Consider the following 21,374-nt stretch of genomic DNA (forward strand, 5'->3'; position numbering starts at 1 on the left):
GTTATTGTAAATTTAATTTATTTTGTAAACTTCTAATGCTCATTATTAGCTGTAGCTACAACTTGCAAATTTAATATCTTAAATTTTGTGATGTGAAGCGGGTAGTATATACTTCTTAAAATAACATTTTCACTTTGAATTCGACTTTTCCAGAGCCTTGGTGATCTTTCAATGCCTGAAGTGTCTGCATGCTCCTGTAATATGATATAATAACAAATAAATAAAAATGCTGAATTAATCTATAACAAGTTTTGTTTTGGATTGGATTCTAATAACAAAAAATTATAAATTAATTTCTGATCTTTTAAATTATTACAAAAATTATTTTTTATAATTTAATAAAATTTAATATTCTAAATTTATTAATTTTTTAAAAATAACTAAGAACTAATTATTTGTCATTTTTAAAAGATAAAATATTATGACTAATTTGTCCGATCCTTATTATTAAAAATTAATTGTCTATTATTTCAAAATATTAAAAACTAGTTTATCAAATATTATAATATAGACTAGTTTTTTCTGCTGATAAATAATTATTAGATAACAATTTGAAATATTACTCTAATATCTCTCTATATATATACAGGATATATGGCTTCTGAGTTTCCGTAATCACTACAATAATCACATCAGTCTATATCTAGGTCGTTGTTATCTATGCTTTATATTTATTTCTTTCCTTTTTTGATGGTACATCATGGTGATCTTTCAATGTTAAAGGGGGTCACATAATATTTGTATATATATATACCCCCCCAAAAACACATACCAAGATTGTTTATAACATGAACATGGAGGAGAGTGGCCGTTTGAATTCTTACAGGAGCAAATGGAAAATGCCCGTCTTTGTTTTCTTCAAAGATGCGAGGTATCTAAACTTTACCAAACATGTTTTCATGGCTTTATATTACTGTTGTGATTGCATTGTATGTTATGCAGGAATCACATAATAGAAGTATGTATAACAGTTACAATATAATTGCCATTATGCTACTGATTTTGTGGCATATAACGTTGTGTATTATTTTGTCTACCTTCTATACATAAACGATGCAACACATATGTTAATGTTTATTTGACGAAATAATTCTACAACTATCCTACATAGATATTAAAAAAAATATTTGCTTTGGTACGATGATAAATTCATATGTACCGATATGTTTAAAATATAGACAAACAATAATAAATTATGTGAAATTTATTTTTCATGTTAACATCAGATTTTTTTAAATATATATATATATATATATCACTAATTTTACTAAAATATCCTTATAATTTAATAAAAATAAAAATTATTTTTTATTTAATTTTTTAAAAAACTTAAATACCCTTTTTTATTGTTAGATAAAAATTACTGTTTTAGATTAATCAAATTGTTTAATTTTACCATTTCAAAATTTAAATAATCTAAAAAGCAAAAACAAAAGCAGATTTAACAAAATTATTTATCTCTCCATAAACCCTAATCAATCATCCATACCAAAAAAATTAAACAAATCTAAAAAATACTAAAAAAAACTTTGTTTTTTGATTTGCTGGGTTTCTCACCCAACCTTCATATCTCTTGATCCTCTTCTCTGTGTTTGTATCTCCCTCTCTTCTATTTAATCTCGCCTCTTCTCTTCGGTAAAGAAGACAAAGCTTTCTCTTCCACGGCGCCCTGCTAAGGTCACCGCAGCTTTCGCGCGCGCCTCAGTCAACCGAGGAGAATGTCGTCGCGTCAGAGAGCGCGCCATCTTGTGCATTCCAGAGAGCGTCGCCATCTTACTGGTTCCAGAGAGTGTCACCATCTTTCTCATTGTCTTTCTCGTTCTTCATCACCGTCGTTAGCCTCTCCTTTCTGCTAACATCCTCTCTGTAATTTCTGTGATTTTAATTATTATAGCATTGTTATGATTTTTGTAATTAATGTAATTTGGTTTGATTTCTGTGATTTTATATTAGTTGTTAATTTTGACAAAATAAAAAACTTAAGCATCAATTTGAGAGATTGTTGTTGAAATTTTTGGAGTTGCTATTTTGCCTGAAATTAGGGTCTCATTAGGAAAAGTATTAATGGATTGTGTATTGGCTCTTATTCCACTTATTTCAATGGTAACTGAATATTTAGATGAGCTTATTTTACTTTTTTAAAAAGAAAAAAAAAATCATGTTTTTTAATTAATAGATATGATAAGAAATTTTGATTAAAAAAAATATTGATTGTAAGAGTTCTTTAAACTATCTAATCCTTTTTTCTTTTTTTAATCAAAATTTCTTTTCATCGTATCTATTAATTAAAAAACATGATTCTTTTTTCTTTTTTTTTTCTTCTTTTTAAAAAAGTAAAATAAATTCATCTAAATATTCAGTTACTATTGAAATAACTGGAATAGGAGCTAATACACAATCCATTAATATTTCTCCTAATGAGGCCCCAATTTCAAGCAAAATAGCAATTCCAAAAGCTCCAGCAACAATCTCTCAAATTGATGTTTAAGTTTTTTATTTTGTCAAAATTAACAACAACTAATATAAAATTACAGAAATCAAACCAAATTACATTAATTACAAAAATTACAACAATGCTATAATAATTAAAGAGGAGTACTAGGGGCCAGCAATTTTTGGTATTTATAGCCATCAAATAGCCATTAATGATGATTTCAATGGTGTGAGATTTCATCCAATGGCTCACTTTTTCTTCCTGGTTACATGCTGGCCAGAATTTGGAAAAGTTGCTGACCCCCTAGACTTTTCCATAATTAAAATCACAGAAATCACAGAGATCATAGAGAGGATGTTATTGGAAGGAAGAGGCTGACGACGGTGATGAAGAACGAGAAAGACGGCGACGCTCTTTGGAACTAAGAAGACGGCAACACTCTCTGGAACCCACAAGAGGGCGACGCTCCCTGACGCGTGACGCGAGAACGTTTTCCTCGGCTGGGTGAGGTGCGCACGAAAACTGCGGTGACCTTGGTAGGGTGCCGTGGAGGAAGCTTTGTCTTCTTTACAGGGGAGAAGAGGCGAGATTGAAGAGAAGAGAGAGAGATACAAACACAGAAAAGAGAATCTAAAGATATGAAGGTTGGGTGAGAAACCCAGCAAATCAAAGAACAAAGTGACTTTTTTTTTAGTCTTTTTTAGATTTGTTTAATTTTTTGGTATGAATGATTAATTAGGATTTATGGAGAGACAAATAATTTTGTTAAATGTGTTTTTGTTTTTAGTTTTTAGATTATTTAAATTTTAAAACGGTAAAATTAAATAATTCAATTAATCTAAAACAGCAATTTTTGTCTAACATATAAAAAAGGGTATTTAAGTCTTTTAAAAAATTAAATAAAAAAATAATTTTTATTTTTATTATATTATAAGAATATTTTAATAAAATTAGTGATATGATATATATTTAAAAAAAAAAATCTGATGTTGACATGGAAAATAAATTTCACATAAATTATTGTTATTTGTCCATATTTTAAATGTATCGATACGTATGAATTTATCATTGTATTAAAGCAAACACCTTAAAAAAATCAGTTATCATATAGAAATATATATGTGATGTTTAATAAAAGTATTTGATTATTGTAGTGACTAATTATTTTATTAGAAATATATATATATATATATATATGCAAATACCTTAATAGTTTTAGATTTGTATGAAATATTTTTATAACTTTAACAATAATATTACTCTTTAAGTCTTATATATATTATATATTTTGCATATTCTTATTTCTCCGAAACTCTTTTGTGCATGTAGACTTGTTTTTAAGAATGATTCGCTGGCGAAGGAGATACTAAAGATTGCAATACCAGCTGCATTAGCTGTTGCTGCCGATCCCGTTGCCTCTCTCATAGACACAGCTTTCATTGGCCACTTAGGTATCTCACTTTCTTTATAATAACACAAATGATAATTTATTTAATTTGCACCTTTTTCTTTTATTATATACTTTTGTCTTATGATATAAAAAATAAATTTTTATCTTTTTTCATTTTTTATTAATTATTTTTAATACTAAAAATAAAAAGTGTACAAAAAAATATATAAAGATAGTGAATATAACACTATATTCCTCTTATTATAATATAATAATTCCCTTATATATAGTTTGATCATCGATCTTTATATGGCATAGTCAGCCAATGAATAATTGTTTCTTGCCTACATCTTAACCATTTTTAGTTAAAGCCTTAGGTATCAGTGAGTTGAGAGAAGCTAGAGAATTAAGAAGATTATGATATCAGATGAATTGCGAGAGAAAATGAGATTATTATGTTATTTTTTGATTGTGATACTGAGCTAAGCATTATTAGTAGTCTTAAGTTTTATTATTGTAGAATAATCAACAAATTTTTCCTGCAGAATAATCGATTTTTATAAGTATAGTCGAAATTTGTATTGACAAAAAATTTAGTTAGTAGTACTTTTCTACTTTTATTTGTATTTTGATTAAAATGTAAATATTGTTTTATCATATTAGGATAAAATATGTTTTTTTTAATATTTATAATTTTTTTAAAAAATATTTTTAACATTTAATTTTATTTCTAATATTTTCAATTTATTTAATTTTTAATGTTTTCAATTTTTGTTAAAATTATTCTTGATATTTTTAATTTTTCTCCAAATATTTTAGATGAAGTTAAGCGTTTAAGAATAATTTTGACATAAATAAAAAATATTAGTGATAAAATTAAATAAAATTAAACGTTAAAAATATTTTTAAAAAAATATTAAAATATAGGACAAAAAATATGTTTTATACCATTACATTGTTATGAAATTTGATTATGTATGAATCATATTCGATTATATTACTTAAATGAAATGTAATTATTATATGAATCCTCATATATTATATGTGTGAAAATAGTAATATTTAACAATTAAACAATTGTGGGAAATGATTAGGGCCGGTGGATCAAGGTGCTGCTGGAGTTGCGATTGCATTGTTCAACCTATCTTCAAAGATTACAGTGGTCCCCCTCGTGAGCATTACAACTTCCTTCGTGGCAGAAGAAGATACTATTCAGAAAACCAATCAAAATGAGACCAAACTGACCTATGAATTAGTCACCAAAAATAATGACCATTTGCATCATCAAGATATGCAAGTGTGTGAACGTACACAAGATGGAAGAATGAAGAGTCCCATGCCAACACCGGAGAATAATGTTCATAGGGATGGTGCTTTGACTGAAGAGACCAATAATGGAAACGGTGCATTCTGATCCCTTTCTCCTTTTTTTTTACAACTCAGATCGTGAGAGGTTCTTTTAATAGATTTTAGAAAACAGCCAATAGTAAAAGAAAAAGAGAAACTTACCCGTTTGTTTGGGTGAGCTTCTAAAAAAAATAATTTTATGTTTGAATATCTCATCCAAAAAAATTTTTTTATCTATCAATTATGTTTGGGTATAACAATATAAAAGTATTTTTTTGTTTATTTATTACATGAAAAAAATCTTTTTTTAAGGAAAAAATATCTTTTAAAAAAAGATGTAAATTATAGCTTCTCAAAAAAATATTTTTTGATTTTTCTAGTATTTTTACTTTTACTACTAGAAATTTGCCAAACACACTAAAAAATAAAAAAATATTTTTTCATTAAAAAAAATATTTTTTTATCAAAATAATTGCGCCCAAACAAATACTAAATTTGTTTTCAATCAATACTATTGTGATGAAGTCATTTCTCTAAAAATTTAAATTAATAAAATATAAAATATAAATAATTATATCTCTAACAACTACATATATTACATTAAACACTTACATCATTGAAATATATACGTATTGTGAATCTACGTTATGTATAATTACAATGACTAAAAGATTTTAACAACTCTTAAATAATAGAACTAACAAAAAAAAATATTGAGACTACTTTAATAAAGACACTAAAAATATCCTTTTTTAAAGATGTTTATATGTATTATTTTATTATTGGACATCTTTATTAAACTGGTTAATAATTTATTTTTTAATAAACCAAAATAAAATCGATTTATTATAGCAACAATAATAAACCCAATTATCTGCATTATAATTATTAGACCCGATTTGATATGATCGAATTACACAATCTAAATCGAATATCTTTAAATTTTTTTATAAAAAGACAAATATATCTCGGACTTTTTATTTTGCAGACATTTGAATCCCTAAAAATTTAAAAATACAATTAGATCCCCAAAAATAAATTGAATTTATTGTTATTGTTATAAAAAAATCAGTTTTATTCTAATTTGTTAAGAAATTCAAAAATAACCGATTCATTAATACGTTCAATAATAATGCGACACCTAAGTGACTTTACAAAACATCTTTATGGAAGCATCCCAAAAAATATAGCTAAACACAAATCAAAGAAGGTAAATTGTGTATAGTGAAAAAATAGAGTTTTGAGAGAAAAAGTGGTAATTTACAGCAGAAGTAATTGAACAAAAATGTTGTTGACTATCGAAAGCTTACTCTAACCAACTCTTCTAGTAAAGATTCGTGAAGAAAAGCATCTTTAACTAACTATAACTAACAAATTAAAATTCTGTTAGAACTAGCCATTAGTGTTAGTCATTATCAAGCAATTTTGCTCTCCTTCCTCAATACCCCCTCAAACTAAAGTTGTTGTATAGATATTATCTCAGTATGGGCTGCACATATGGATCGATATTCTGCCTCTATGCTACTCCTACTAACCTTGGTTTGCTTATTACTCTTCCAAAATATGATATTATTATCCAAATAAATACGAAAACCAGTAATTGACTTCCTATCTTCAAGATCCCCTCTCCTCAATCTGCATTTACAAAGGAAAGAATCCTAAAATTAGTGGCTTTGGAAAACACAATTCCATGACTTACTGTACCCTATAAGTATCTCAAGATCTTCTTCACACTTTTCCAATGTTGCAATGTCTGGCCTTATTATTGTCAAATACTGAAGAGCTCCTACTGTAGATTTATATTTAGTAGTATTCTCAAATAGTTCAAAATCGCTCAAGTAAAGTTTAGAATCTGAGGACATAGGTGTTGGTAATGGTTTAGAGTTCTCCTTTCCATATTTCTCTAGCATATTTGGCTTGTGAAATCATCAACTCCCTGTGTAGAAGATATGCTTTCTCCAATCCCAGAAAGTAACTAAATCTGCCAAGATCTTTTAAAAAAAAGGTTGTTCAACTGTGATATTAAAATTTCAATGACTTTGGAATCATTCTCTGTAACTATAATATCATGTACATACAATAAGAGATAGGTAATATTAGTTTAAGTATGTCTTACAAATAATGATACATTTGATTTAGTATTTTTAAATCCAAACTTGTATAGTGTTGTTGCCAGTGTCTTGAACCAAGCTCGAGGAACTTGTTTCAAGCCATATATGGCTTTATTAAGTTTACAAACAAGTGTTATTGGAGCACTCATATCTTTGTGCTTGAAGTTTATAGACATTCTCTTCAAATTTTTCATTCAAAAAGGCATTGTCGAAGTCGAATTGTCTTAATGGCCAACCTAAGGGTATAGCAATGATGAGAATCACCTTTACTGTGGTTGATCTGATCACTGGAGAGTAGATTTGTTCATAGTGTACTCCTTCTTTTTGATGAAATTCCTTGCCAACTAGCCTTGCTTTATATCTCAGAATATCACCTTGTTGATTTCTTTTGATGGCAAACACCCATTTACTCCCTATAATTGTTTCATTTACTAGTGCTTTTGTGAGAGTTCATATTCCACATATGTTCAGTACTTGCATCTTAATATTCATTGTCTCTTTTTAGTGTGAATAGTTGAGTGCTTATTTGACATTTGATGGTATGTTGTTGATAAGGTCAGGAGTTTGAATCACTAATGCTTTTGATTTGATGTGGCTAGATTTGGCTCTTGTAATCATAGAGCGTGTGTTTAATGGTGTGATGGGGGGAGGCATACCGCCATGCCACTTATAGGTATAGGAGTTTCTGTGTGCTGGTGATGATGAAGAGTTTCTTGTTTTGATTGTGTATTAGAAGGTGTAGTAGTGGCACTCCTATAAGGTCTTAAAAAAGGAAAGTGTGCACATTCAAACACTTTAAAGAGATTAAAGTTGATGAAATAAAACCTCATGGACTTTTATTATCAACAATACTTGTTGGAAGTCTATTGATTATTATAAGACATCCTCCCAGAATTTCATAGGGAGAGAGACTGTTGCTAAAAGGGATAGATCCATTTCAGTAATAGGATTTTGACCCTCTAAGGTTTGAATTTTACCTTAAAGAGACTGGTGTTAGGTGATGGCTTGCACCAGAATCTGCAAGCCATGAGGCTTCACTGACGAATGAAGATGGGGAAGTTAGATAGGCAGTTGAATGATGAAAATTGGCTGGAGGTGGTGGAGGTTGAGCATTGATATATGGGGTTTGTTTTGCTGAAAAATTATTACCAGAATTTAGGTTGAAAGATTGGTCAAACCTATGGTAACAGTTCCACACCACGTGGCCTAACCTCCCACGAAGTTGACATTGCATTCTTGAATTATTGTTGTTGTTAAATCCAAATCTTCCACCTCCTATAATGTTTCTTCCACGTCCTCGTCTATAAGTATTGCTACGGTTGAAATCAAAATTTAGTGAAGAATTCTACATATAATGAGCTACATGCATACCAGATTCTGACTTCTTGAAGTGCTCTAGCATTTCTTCGTAAGAAAGCAAGAAAGCTTCAATCTCTACAATTCTAAAGGGTCCCTTTTCTGCTGTCACGGAAGAGATGTAAACTGCATATTCTTCATTAAGTTCTTCAATGACGGCTTGAAGATGATCATCCTCAAATACTTCATATCCTACAGAAAATAATGAATCCACAATTTTGCAAATCTTGGACAAAAACTCAGCAGCTGAACTAGTCTTCTTGCAAGATCTTAATTGACTTTTGAGACTTTGTATACTTGCAGATAGTCATCAATCCTTTCCCAAACTTCATGAAATCTAGAGAGGTGAATGACTTTGTTTTTTATTCAATTGGTCTTGGAATCAACAAGCCATGTGGTGAGTGCTCGATCTCTTTAGCACTAGTTCTTGAATTCTTCTATTTCTGTAATAGTTTTCCTGGTAGCATCAGATGTGAATTGCTCAAGAATTTTTTAGAGATCTAGATGACTTTTAAGACCAAGATTTTCGATGGTGAGAATTGCAATAATGTATCTCCATGTGGAGTAGTTTTCTTCATTGAGTTTTTCTGCGATTGGGAGAATAATTTCTTTATAGAATCCGAGAGGGTAATCTCCATCATGAAGAAGAAGCAGAGATGTAGGCTCTAGATACTATAAAGGAACTAACAAGAAAGACTATAGCTAAACACAAACCAAATAAAGTAGAGAAACAGAATTTTGAGAGAAAGAGTGGTAGAAAAAGAGTGGTAACTTGCAGCAGAAGTAATTGAACAAAAATGTTATTGATTATCAGAAGAATAGTACATTTATAATGCTGAGTAGCAACTACATATAAGCTTACTGTAACCAACTCTTCTAGTAAAGACTCATCAAACAAAGCATCTTTAACTAACTGACAAACTAGAATTCTGTTAGAACTAGCAGTTAGTGTTAACGTCTTTGTCAAATAATTTTGTTCTCCTTTCTAATATTAAAAAATATTATTTATATCTTAATACTATTTTATTTTAATTTTAAATTAAAAATTGTTGTTGAATAAAAAAATATTACTTTTATTTTAAAAAATTATATAATCACAATAACTATCATAACCATAAACACCATAATATATATATATATATATATATATATATATATATATATATATATATATATATTGTTAAATACAAAGAAGAGAGAATGTATGAAGGTGAATGCTATAGTGGCTATCACTTTATACCTAAGTTACTAAAAAAAGTAAATAAATAATACTTAATAAATTTTACATGATTTATTTTTTATTTTAAACATTTTATTTTTTACTTTAAAAGGGAAGTTAGACAATTTAGGCACTATAACAAAGGCACCATAGAATTCACCATGTATGAAACTAAATATTTTCTCTTATTTTTTTTAAATATCTGTTTCAAAAACTAATTATATGACATTGGTTATGTTTTATAATAACCTTAATTTAATTTTGTTAATTCCATATATCTGTTTATTTGAGGTAATTTTAATTACTCATAAAATTTTGAGTATTAGCAAAATTAAAGTAATTTATTAATTTTAAATATATATGTTTCTGTTTTCGACAATTATTTGAAGAGAGAGAGAAACATTTATCTTTTCCGGTATGATTTTAATTTCAGTTTTGTATATATGTTCATCATGCTAGCTAGTATGAGAAGTTTTCATGAGTGCTAATTAAATTCCTTTTATCAGAAGAATATACAAATATATGTGAGAAAAATATGTTGAAAACGGTTGAAAGAAAGAAGCTACAACTTGGTTCAGCATCAACATCACTGCTGTTTGCCACAATCCTTGGCATCATTCAAGCTGCAGTTCTTATATTTGCAGACAAACCCCTATTAGGTGCAATGGGTCTCAAACATGTGAGTATTAATTATTAATTATTAATGATTAATTATTAATTATTGTTTAATAATAATTCCTCGTACTTTAATATGTGTAGGGTTCTCCTATGCTAGACCCTGCCGTAAAGTACTTGAGATTGAGATCGTTAGGTGCACCTGCAATGCTTCTCTCACTAGCCATGCAAGGAATCTTTCGAGGATTCAAGGACACAAAAACTCCTTTATATGTCATTCGTAAGTTGAAATGAAGCTTTGTAATGTAATCAAGCATATTTTGGTTTCAAGGAGTAATGTTTCATTTTTAAATCAAATAATAAAAATCAATTATCAAAATTAATTATTATATATTTTTTATTGCAACATATTCCCTCCTTTTTTTTCTACTTGTTCACATTTCTCTCTCTTCCTCTTTATACAAACGAGTCTAACCCCCTTTTATATGTATGAGTTCACATATTTATCTTTATTTTCATTTCATTTGGTTCAGTTTTCGGATATGCATTGAATATCAGTTTAGACCCACTACTCATTTTTCATTGCAATTTGGGTCTCACGGGTGCAGCCATTTCACATGTCGTCTCCCAGTAAGTTATATATTATTTTCGTTCTATTTAATAATTATTCATAATTTGACTAAAGAAAAAAATAAAAACAAATATTTGAAAACAATTTTACTAATTTTTTCTTTAATTTTATTCCTTAATATTTATAAAAAACTATGTGCTCCCAAAAAAATTAATTATCTTAAATATATAGTAGAGGATTATTTCATTTTCTTAGACAGAGAAAAAGTTATGTGAGATCCTTATTTTAAAAATAATCCATATAAAATTAAAGAATTGATATTTATAATATTTTTAATATATTAAGCATATAAATTAATATACAATTTCAAACAGAGAAACTGAACGATAAAAATGAATAATAGAACACATATATAGTAATATTCTAATAAAGTTCATTAAAAAAATAAAATAAAACTAATCAAGTTTATTATTGTTCGTACAATAACTTCAACTTTTCATAAATGGTGGCTGTTTTAGGTTCTTCATGGCATTGATTCTATGGATGATATTAATCAGAAAAATGGTACTTCTACCACCAGGCTTTAAGAATTTGCAGATCTTCAGGTTTCTGAAAAATGGTAGGGTGGTGAACATACTAACCTAGTCCTAATTAAGGGTGTGCTTGAAATTAAATATTTTTTCATTTGATTTGAAATGATTTAAAATCAATTAAATTAAAAATTAATTATTTTGTTTAAAATCAATAGTATAAAGCAGGAATTTTATGGCATAATAGGTACGATTTAATGAAATTCATTCTTTTAGATCAATGAAAAATAAAAATATAATTGTTTTGCTCATAGTCTGGCCATATGCAATTATATATATAATTTCTTTAATTGTAAGTGTATTAAAATTAAATTTAGATGTCAAATTTAAACTATAATTATAAGAGTAATGTTAGAGAATCAACATTATAGCAGTCAATTTTAGTTTTTGTTAAATAAATTTACTATAGAGACTATTAAAAATAATTTTTGCTGAGTTTGAATTTTTGATATTTTTATTTTTAATAATTTTTTTGGATTGTGTTAAATGTTACTTGCAATGATGGATCCAAATTTTATTTGAGTAAAAATGTATGTTTAAATTATGATAGGAGGGATGTTATTGGCGAAAGTAATAGCGGCATCGTTCTGTGCCACGCTGGCATCGTCATTGGCAGCAAGATTAGGGGCAATTCCAATGGCGGCATTCCAAACTTGCCTCCAAGTGTGGCTCACTTCTTCCCTTATTGCTGACGGTTTAGCTGTTGCCGTACAGGTCAAATAATTATCTTCTTTTTCTTTTAATAAATGATGATGATGAGTATTAATGACTAACTAGATAATTAAATTTCACAGGCAATTCTAGCATGTTCCTTTGCTGAGAAAGACTATGAGAAAGTAATTGCTGCTGCAGCAAGGACGCTACAAATGGGGTTTGTTTTGGGAGTTGCTCTCTCTCTTCTTGTCGGCATTGGAATGTACTTTGGAGCTGGACTTTTCTCCAAAACTATCCCTGTTTTGCACATAATCAGAATAGGCCTTCCGGTATATATATTATCAAAACTATATTTTCTTATGAGAAAGTCTTGGAGCAACAACTTTAATTAAAATTTGATCAATACTTAATAAATAAAAAAAATGAATAATTTTATATTATTAAATATAATTTTACATTATTAAAAATACTAATAATAACTAATTAATGGTATTGCACTCCTCTTTTTTTATTTACCCTTTTTTCATATTAAGCTCACTCATTTTCTTTTATTATTATTAGCAAGTTATTTAGATCTCAAACCATAATTTACACAATAATAAAATATATTAGTAAATTAATCAATTTAATTTTAATACGGTGTTAGTATAAAATAATTTTATATAGGTATTTAATCACTAATTTTAAAACTACATTAATTACGAATCATTTAAAAGAATGGATGATAACTAGGCAAAATATTTTAAATTAATAGTGCATTAAAATTAAACTTTAAAATTAATTTAGTGTATAAAAAAGTTAGTAAATTCATATATCACGCGCAGTTCATTATTTATCTTATAATCTGAATTCATTGATTCAATAATAATGTTTCCCATGTTATTGTGTCTAATTGCAAACAACACTACCAGTTTGTTGCTGCTACACAACCAATCAATTCATTGGCCTTTGTATTTGATGGTGTGAACTATGGTGCTTCTGATTTTGCTTATTCTGCATACTCCTTGGTAATAATAAGTTCACTTGCCTTTTCTTTTTGTTTTACCATTTTCATACTACTTTTGATTCATAATATCTATCACTATAGTAAAATATTTTGGTTTAATAAATTTGTCATTTAAATATTTTAATAGGTGGAAACTCAGGTGCAGTCGACTTCACGTAAAGTTGATAGTTGAAAGTCGTTAGATAAAAATTTAGTCAAATCAGTCAAATCATCTAACGACTCTCAGCTATCAACCTCACGTGAAGTCGACTGTACCTGAGTTTCTCCTATTTTAATAATACATTTATTAAAGTAACTTCCATCAAGTCATTATTTATTCGGCCTTCACCTAGTTAAACACAGTAAATAATAAAATATTTGTATTATATAAATTTTGTAATCGATTATTAATTTTAGATTTTTTAATTGGTGTACCAATGATCAAAATAACATCATACGTAAACCGATGTATATATATATGCGTGATTAATCCAAACTATTATTTTGCCATTCTCTTTGTTTAGGTCATGGTGGGATTTGCAACTGTTGCTTCATTACTTATTCTCTCAAAGAGCAAAGGTTTCGTGGGAATTTGGATTGCTCTTACCATCTTCATGAGTCTTCGCATGTTTGCTGGTTTTTGGAGGTAAAATCTTCCCCATGTTAGGCAATCTATGTATATGCAATTAAGCATGATATATCATATAATACTTTTAGTTCTTTCAGAAGAAAATTCAAGCAGTCACCAAAAACAAAAAAAGAAGAAAATTCAAGCACTAATATAGAACCGATCAGAAACTATAAATGTATGTTATCAAGTACTAAACCTATCACATCAAGTGGTTATTGCTTCGGTTACTTAAATAATGTTATAAACTCAGATGGGGTTAGACATTAGTCGTTGTCTCTCAATCGACGAATACATAAGTATTTATGCCTAGTGAACTAAAACCAAAAAATAAAATCTATCTATAATGCATAACAAAAAATGAAAGACCAAAATAGTGCTTTTTTTTGGGTGTCCAACCAAAATAGTGCTTGACACATAATATTTCATATCATTACCACATGATTCTAATAGTAAGATTAGTAATCTTCATTCAATTAACTAATTTTAGAAGTGGGGACAAAATAATATAGTAAGATAATAAAAAATATTAATATTTATATTTAGATATTTAAATTTTAGAGTATATTAAGTCAAGTTTTTAATAACTAAATGTACTTAATACATTTAAAAGTATATTAATTAAGAATATTTTTTTATTTTAATATTTTGGTAATATTACATGAGTAATACATTTATTATTAATATTAGCGCCTGATCAAGCATCTAATATCCGTAAATTTACATTTTTATTGATTATTTTTTATATGATACAAAAAAGAATAATAACGCAATAGCTAACAAATTTATAAAAAGTATAACTCGAATGAACTAATTTAGAATTTTTATTATTTTTTATTTTGGTGTTTGAATTTTTACTAAAATTATGTGAGAGGGACAAAAAATTTGTGAGAAAAATAAAAATTCAAATCAAACAACTGCAATTCTTTTTATATATAGGTATAGATAAAATAATATCTTTTTTTATTAAAAAAATATTCAAATAATTTTTCGATATTTAATTGTAAAGTTGACATTTTATAATATTATAGTAAAAGATTTTTTGACAAGATAATATTAAATGTATAAAAAAAATAAAATTAAACAAAACAATAAAAAGTAAATAAATTATATATATTATAAAAAATATTAAATACTAATGGTCTCATTTATATTTAAAAAGTTATTCTTGATTTTAGGCAATTCACTGAATTAAATAAAGTGGGCATCAATATTACCATAATACACATTTTGGGCTTTTTTACTTATATGCGCATGTAAAATACATTTATTCCCAAAATACGCACGGTTTGGAACTCCTCCTCAAATACGCACTGCCAACTAGTAAGGGACAAACACGAAATAGAAATAGGGGGCATATTAGGGATGGTGGCCGCGAAATGGCTCATGGCGTCTGACACAAATCATTCTAATTACGTCAGCCACGAAATAGAGCATTTCAGCTATGGCACACACGAAATAGTCCACTTCTTATGTGACGAGCACGAATTGTATATATAAGTAGTATACCCAAAATAAATGTATCATGTTGCATTGATTGTTTTACTTTTTTTAAATAAGTTGCACAACAAAGACACAAGTTTAGTGAATATTCAATTTACTTTCTAATTATTCTTTCTTATACACACCCACATCCTAACTAAAATAAAATGATAATTTTTTCTAATTACAAAAAGTGCAAGATGGATCAGCCATTGATGATTTATTTTCATGATTAAGAGTTGAATTGTAATTTATTTTGTTTAAGATAAAAAATATAAAAACTAAATTAAGCATTTACTTTTATTTGTTATTATTGTTAACAATGGATATAGTGTTTTTACCAAAGACAAAAATTAAATTATAAAATAACTCTAAGATTTTCACATATTAATAATATAAATTGTAATCATAACATCTTTTTTAAGCTATTTTTTAAAATTATTTTGTATAGAATAAAATATATTTTTTAATTATTTTGTATGGAATAAAATATTTTTTTTATTTTTAAATTATTATTGACTATGTAGAGTATTTTATTTAAAATTTGAGTACATGCATGTATTTACCTAAGTTATTAGAACATTACAAATTTTTATAGTACTCCTAACATTTTTTTAAGCCATTTTTTTTAAATTATTTTGCATAGGATAAAATATTTTTTGTAGTATAATTTAAAAAAATTTATTAAAAAAATTTATTAAAAATATTCATGAGCTATTAAAAATGGACAGAAAAGTATTGTATGGAATTCGAATTGATAGCTCATTAATATTTTAAAAAAGTCTCGTAATTAAATATTTTGTTAGCTTTTTTTTAACGTATGAAATAAAATATATATTTTTTTAATTTTTAAATTATTAATATTTTTTAATAAATTTTTCAATAAAATTTTTTTAATAAATTATTAATTTTTTAACAGCATAATTCGAATTATACCATGAATTACTGTGTGTAATTCGAATTATACCATGAATTATTTTTTCCCTTGATTTATTTCTGTTTTTTGCCCTAAAATTAATATTAAAAATTATTAGATAATAATTTAGCTATTTGCCAAAAATGAAATTTATAATTTATAATCATATAAAAAAATTAATTATTACGATACATTATGCATTATTCACATACACATTTTGTGTATGAGACACCTCTTTCTTGTTGAGAAAGGCTGTACTCACTCTTTCTTCTCACCATTTTCATATATATCTATCTATCTCTATCACTCTTTTTCTTTCTCTATATATAAATAGGTAAAGAGAGTCACAGGTTTTTTTTGTGAGTGCATTTTTTTTATTTCTGTCGTGACATTTGGGCCATTTCGTGTGTGCCATAGCTGAGGTGCTCCATTTCGTGGCTGACGCAATTGAAATGGTTTGTGTCAGACGCCAGGAGCCATTTCGCGGCCACCATCCTTGATATGCCTCCTATTTTCATTTCGTGTTTGCTCCTTACGAGTTGGCAGTGCGTATTTGAGGAGAAATTTCAAACCGTGCGTATTTTGGGAATAAATGTATTTTACATGCGCATATAGGTAAAAAAGCCCACATTTTGCAAAGTGGATACCAAAATGCATTTTTTCATAAACTATGTAAACCGCAACAGGGATATTGCGGTTTACAAATGAACGTAATCCGCTACAGGGGTGTCGCGGATTACGTTGAAAGGAAAACATCACATAATCTGCGGTAGGGGTGTCGCGATTTATGTGTGTTTTCCATACGTGCATAAACCACTACAGGGGTCTAGCGGTTTATGCTTTAGTGTGGACTTAGTTCATTTTTCATGGAGGATGAGTTGTTGGATGAAAGTTTAGTTTGCAATTTTTATGCAACATAGGTTCCTGTTTTGATTTAATTGGAATTACTCTTGAACTCATAGAATTACCAACAAAATTAGAACACATTAACTCAAAAGAATCACGAGTTCATAGAGAATCGCTAACAATAACAACATCACCGTAAAATGAACGGCAAGTACAACTTTACTTAACAGTAAGTACAACTAAAACAGGATAAGAACACAAGTAAGGAAAGAAAAATGTAAGCTAATCATGACGACCTAATGACACTTATGCGTCGGCACTGGGGGCGGATCCTCGCTGAGGGCAAGTCCTGCGAGTGTGTTCTATCTGTCTGTCAAATAGAGTAACCGTGAAGCACCTCGTATCTTTCGAGTGGCGCTCTATCTCCTTGACTAGTGCCTGGCAAAACCGTTGGCCTGATCCCAACTGCGCCTCTGCTATCTATCCTCAGACGACAAAAAGCTCTGCTAACCTCCCATATGTGGATTTGACAAGTGCAGTAACCGGAAGATTCTGTGTCCCCTTTAGTATAGAGTTAACACACTCGAATATGTTTGTCGTCATGTGGCCGAACCGTCTACCCCCATCCTGGTGTTGGGTCCACTCATCGTACTCCAGTCGGTTGGTCCAATCACACATGGCCAGATTCTCAGTCCTCATAATATCAAACCAATAGTCAAACTCGGCCTCAGTCTTGGCATACGCCGTATTCACGAGCATCCGCCTTGCATCCTGACCTTTGAAACTGAGAGCAAAATTAGCTGCAACGTGTCGAATGCAATACGCTTGATATGCATGAGGCAGTTTCCAACCACTGTCTAGTACCTCCAGTGCACCCTTAATGCCGTTGTGTCTGTCAGAGATCACCAGAATCCCTTCCTGTGGGATCACATGTTGACACAAGTGGGATAAGAAAAAAGCCCACGACTCAGCATTCTCCCCCTCAACAAGTGCAAACGCAACTGTCAATATATTTGAGTTTCCATCTTGCGCAATAGCCTGCAGCAAAGTCCTGCCATACTTCCCATACAGATGCGTACCGTCAATGCTGATTAGTGGCTTGCAATGTTTAAAAGCCTCAATGCATGGAGGAAATCTCCAGAAAAATCGATGAAAATACTCTGTAGACTCATCAATCTCACCACCTACACGCACTGGAGAAGTCTTCAACAAAGCAACAGTTTCGTCCATCGTTGCTTGCATCCCAAGGATCCACCGGGGCAACTCTGCATACGACTCTTCCCAATCCCCGTAAATCTGGGCGACTGCCTTCTGCTTTGCCTTCCATACTTTCCTATAACTAGGCCTAAATCCGTAGGTTGACCTAGTAGTTTCTTGCAACACCTTTATGGTAATCGCTGCATCCGTCCTAACCAACAGATAGATCCTCGCACAAATTACGTGGTAATCGAGCTGTCGGTGGTCGCTCGAAATCGAAGTGGCCAGGCAAGTGTGGGCTCCGTTATACCTTCTAACCTCCCAGTTACCCTTGCACTGCCAAAGTGCCACACGAATCATCCAGGCGCAGCCGTTTTCAAACTTCTTGCATCTCCCAACATACTTCAGATGATCAGATTTCATAACACTCATCACAACTTCCTCCTTAGTCTGGAAGAATTGGCCAATCTGAAATTTCCCAGAAGTATTGACGTCGCGTAATCCTTGGTAACCGAAGGTGTGTGCATCATTCGGTTGTTGACATGCTGCTTCCAGGTTCAGCGTCGAGGAATGCAGGGGTTGTTGGTGGGACCCAGAACTGGATGGCCCCTGAGGTGCAGGTGGGGCCACTGGAGCCTCCTCCTCACTATCCCCTGATATGTGATCGGGCTCATCATCCGAATCATCTTCCCGCATCGCGTCCTCAACATGATCTGGCTCACCACCACCAACAAGACCAGTAATCAAACCAGGTGAATTAGCTGCCGGTGCTAGAACAAGTGAAGGTGCAGCTAGGAGACAACCAGGTGCAACGACAAGCATCGAAGTAGAAGCACCCCCCACCATCATCGACTGAGGATTTGGCGCTGACGCCTTGGAATTGTCCATACGGTCTTCCAATTTGGAAAACAACTCGTGTATTCTCACCTCCGAAAGACTCCACCGACAATGAAACAAGACCCCCATGTCTTCATCCGACCCTATGACAAATGTTTCATACTGCACACCACTTGACACAACCGCCATCGGAATCTTGTAGAACACCTTCTTCACCAGCTTGGCCCCACACAACCCTGCTTTCTGCAATATGTTCCTCTTCAGATCCGACAAAGTATCAGTCAAACGGATAAAAAAGCTCAGCAGTTCTTTATCAGTGAACTTAACACCATGCCTATTACTTTTTTTATTTTACCATAGCAGTGGACTAGAACCATCAAGCTCTCCTCACTATCCATTTGTGAAAGTGTGAAAATAACTCTCCTCAAATGACCCACTTCCTATCCTGCTTGGTATTTATAGGCAAAACAGACTAAAGCATAAACCGCTAGACCCCTGTAGCGGTTTATGCACGTCTGGAAAACACACATAAACCGCCACACCCCTACCGCGAATTATGTGATGTTTTCCTTCCAACGTAATCCGCAACACCCCTGTAACGGATTACGTTCATTTGTAAACCGCGATACCCCTATTGTGGTTTACATCGTTTATGAAAAAAATGTATTTTGGTATCCACTTTGCAAAATGTGTATTATGGTAATATGGATGTCCACTTTATTTAATTCAGTGAATTGCCCTTGATTTTAGGTAATTAAATAATTATATTATTATTAGTTATTATTATTATTTGTTTTAAATTTATATAATACAATAATTGTTATCAATGTATTAATATCTAATAACATAAATGTTTCTTACACATTATTTTTTTTTTTAAGTGTGGAGGCAAAAAAAATTATTATATTGGGGACAATTATCTACACATATATACTTATTATCTATTTGCAAAGTTCATTAACAATCAAGCTCGTTCACATAAATTGAGATTGGCTCACATCTGGACTCGCTAACAATAGATGAACTGATAAAATATTGTAAAAATTATTAACACTCTTCTTGATTGCTCCAAGAAAAATTTGAAATTAAAGTTGAACTTGGAAAAGAATTTCAAATTACTAATACTTATGAGTATTTTGAAGAAAAAGATTTTATGATGCTATTTTCCAGTGTTGGTTTACAAGTGTTAAAATACATATATGCAGGATGGGAACAGGAACAGGACCTTGGCGTTTTCTTAGACTCCACTGATGTTATATGCATTGCAAATTTCATTTGGTGTATGCTCTGTATCACTGTTTCACCTTATAGGATCATTTTGGTTCTTGTTTCAAGATTTGATCACTTATTACTTTACTCAGATCATCTTAATTATGGGTGTATTTAATTTATATTGAATCATTCAAGTTAAAAATCATTTTAGCGTCATTTTATTTGATTAATAAAGAATTATCACAAAAAATATATATAATGGTGGTTTATATTTGTAAAGGGAAGTGCAGAAACAGAGAAAAGAGAGATAGCAGAAGAGCAATGAGTTGTATCTCAAGAAAGCGTTAGTCAGTTGTATTACGTGATAATTTGTAAATCAATACACTTGTCTCCCTTTCTTAATCCATTTAATAAACACAAACTGGATTACAGAGCTAAATTGTATCTTTTTCTTGGATAAGGGATATAAGTGTCTCTCTTCAAATGGAAAAGTGTATTTAAGGAGGCATGTATGAAAGAAAGTTTCCTTATAAATTGTTGTTTCGTGATAACATGAATACTAACTTTCCTATCTCGACGAAGAATGATATGGTGCATATTTGAATACTTCTCCATCTCAGCTAGCTCCTTCTATTCTTATCCTGTATCCTCCCTGGTTCAGGGATTGAAATTGAACTCCCTGCATATAGCAGCATCCACTACTTCTACACCTGATCTTGATTGTTTGTTTCATGTCCCTAACACTTTTCACAAGCCGTTAAATGTCCCCATTGGACAAAAGCCATGGAACCCCAAGGCCGGATTAGCAGCAAAAGTGTTTCATCAAAAAGAGGCATTTGACTTTGATCATCAAACCTTTAGTCTTGTTGTCAAACCACAAAAAAATTAGAATAGTGATTACAATTGCTCTTAATAGAGGGTGAAAATTATGTCTAATTTGATTTTGACAATGCCTTTTAAAATGGTGAGTTGCATGAAAAGGTA

General features: G+C 30.1%; 1 protein-coding gene across 4 annotated transcripts; it reads left to right on the forward strand.

The window, feature by feature from the left end:
• Positions 1-746: 746 nt before the first annotated feature.
• LOC112772895 (protein DETOXIFICATION 43-like) lies at positions 747-20,924 on the forward strand. 4 transcript variants are annotated; one of them, XM_025817906.2, is made up of 12 exons: positions 747-871; positions 3,764-3,885; positions 4,919-5,227; positions 10,364-10,536; positions 10,617-10,752; positions 11,006-11,102; positions 11,562-11,662; positions 12,184-12,347; positions 12,428-12,616; positions 13,199-13,294; positions 13,797-13,918; positions 20,384-20,924. In XM_025817906.2, the coding sequence occupies exons 1-12, from the start codon at positions 789-791 to the stop codon at positions 20,427-20,429; spliced, it is 1,638 nt and encodes a 545-aa protein (XP_025673691.1). In that variant the 5' UTR covers positions 747-788; the 3' UTR covers positions 20,430-20,924. The 4 variants fall into 4 exon arrangements, with proteins under 4 accessions (XP_025673691.1, XP_025673689.1, XP_025673690.1 ...); XM_025817904.2 differs by lacking the exon at positions 20,384-20,924 and adding an exon at positions 13,999-14,184; XM_025817905.2 differs by lacking the exon at positions 20,384-20,924 and adding an exon at positions 13,999-14,184 and having other exon boundaries at positions 10,367-10,536.
• The last annotated feature ends 450 nt before the right edge of the window (positions 20,925-21,374 follow it).

Source organism: Arachis hypogaea, chromosome 18, assembly GCF_003086295.3.
Source record: "Arachis hypogaea cultivar Tifrunner chromosome 18, arahy.Tifrunner.gnm2.J5K5, whole genome shotgun sequence".
Classification (NCBI taxonomy): domain Eukaryota; kingdom Viridiplantae; phylum Streptophyta; class Magnoliopsida; order Fabales; family Fabaceae; genus Arachis; species Arachis hypogaea.

Excerpts from the sequence above, each read along its gene's own strand:
- LOC112772895 (XM_025817904.2), top strand. The coding sequence starts at position 789 with ATGAACATGGAGGAGAGTGGCCGTTTGAATTCTTACAGGAGCAAATGG. Across the intron at positions 5,228-10,363 it reads AGAGACCAATAATGGAAACG|AAGAATATACAAATATATGT; the intron begins GTGCATTCTGAT and ends TCCTTTTATCAG. Across the intron at positions 13,919-13,998 it reads ATGTTTGCTGGTTTTTGGAG|AAGAAAATTCAAGCAGTCAC; the intron begins GTAAAATCTTCC and ends TAGTTCTTTCAG.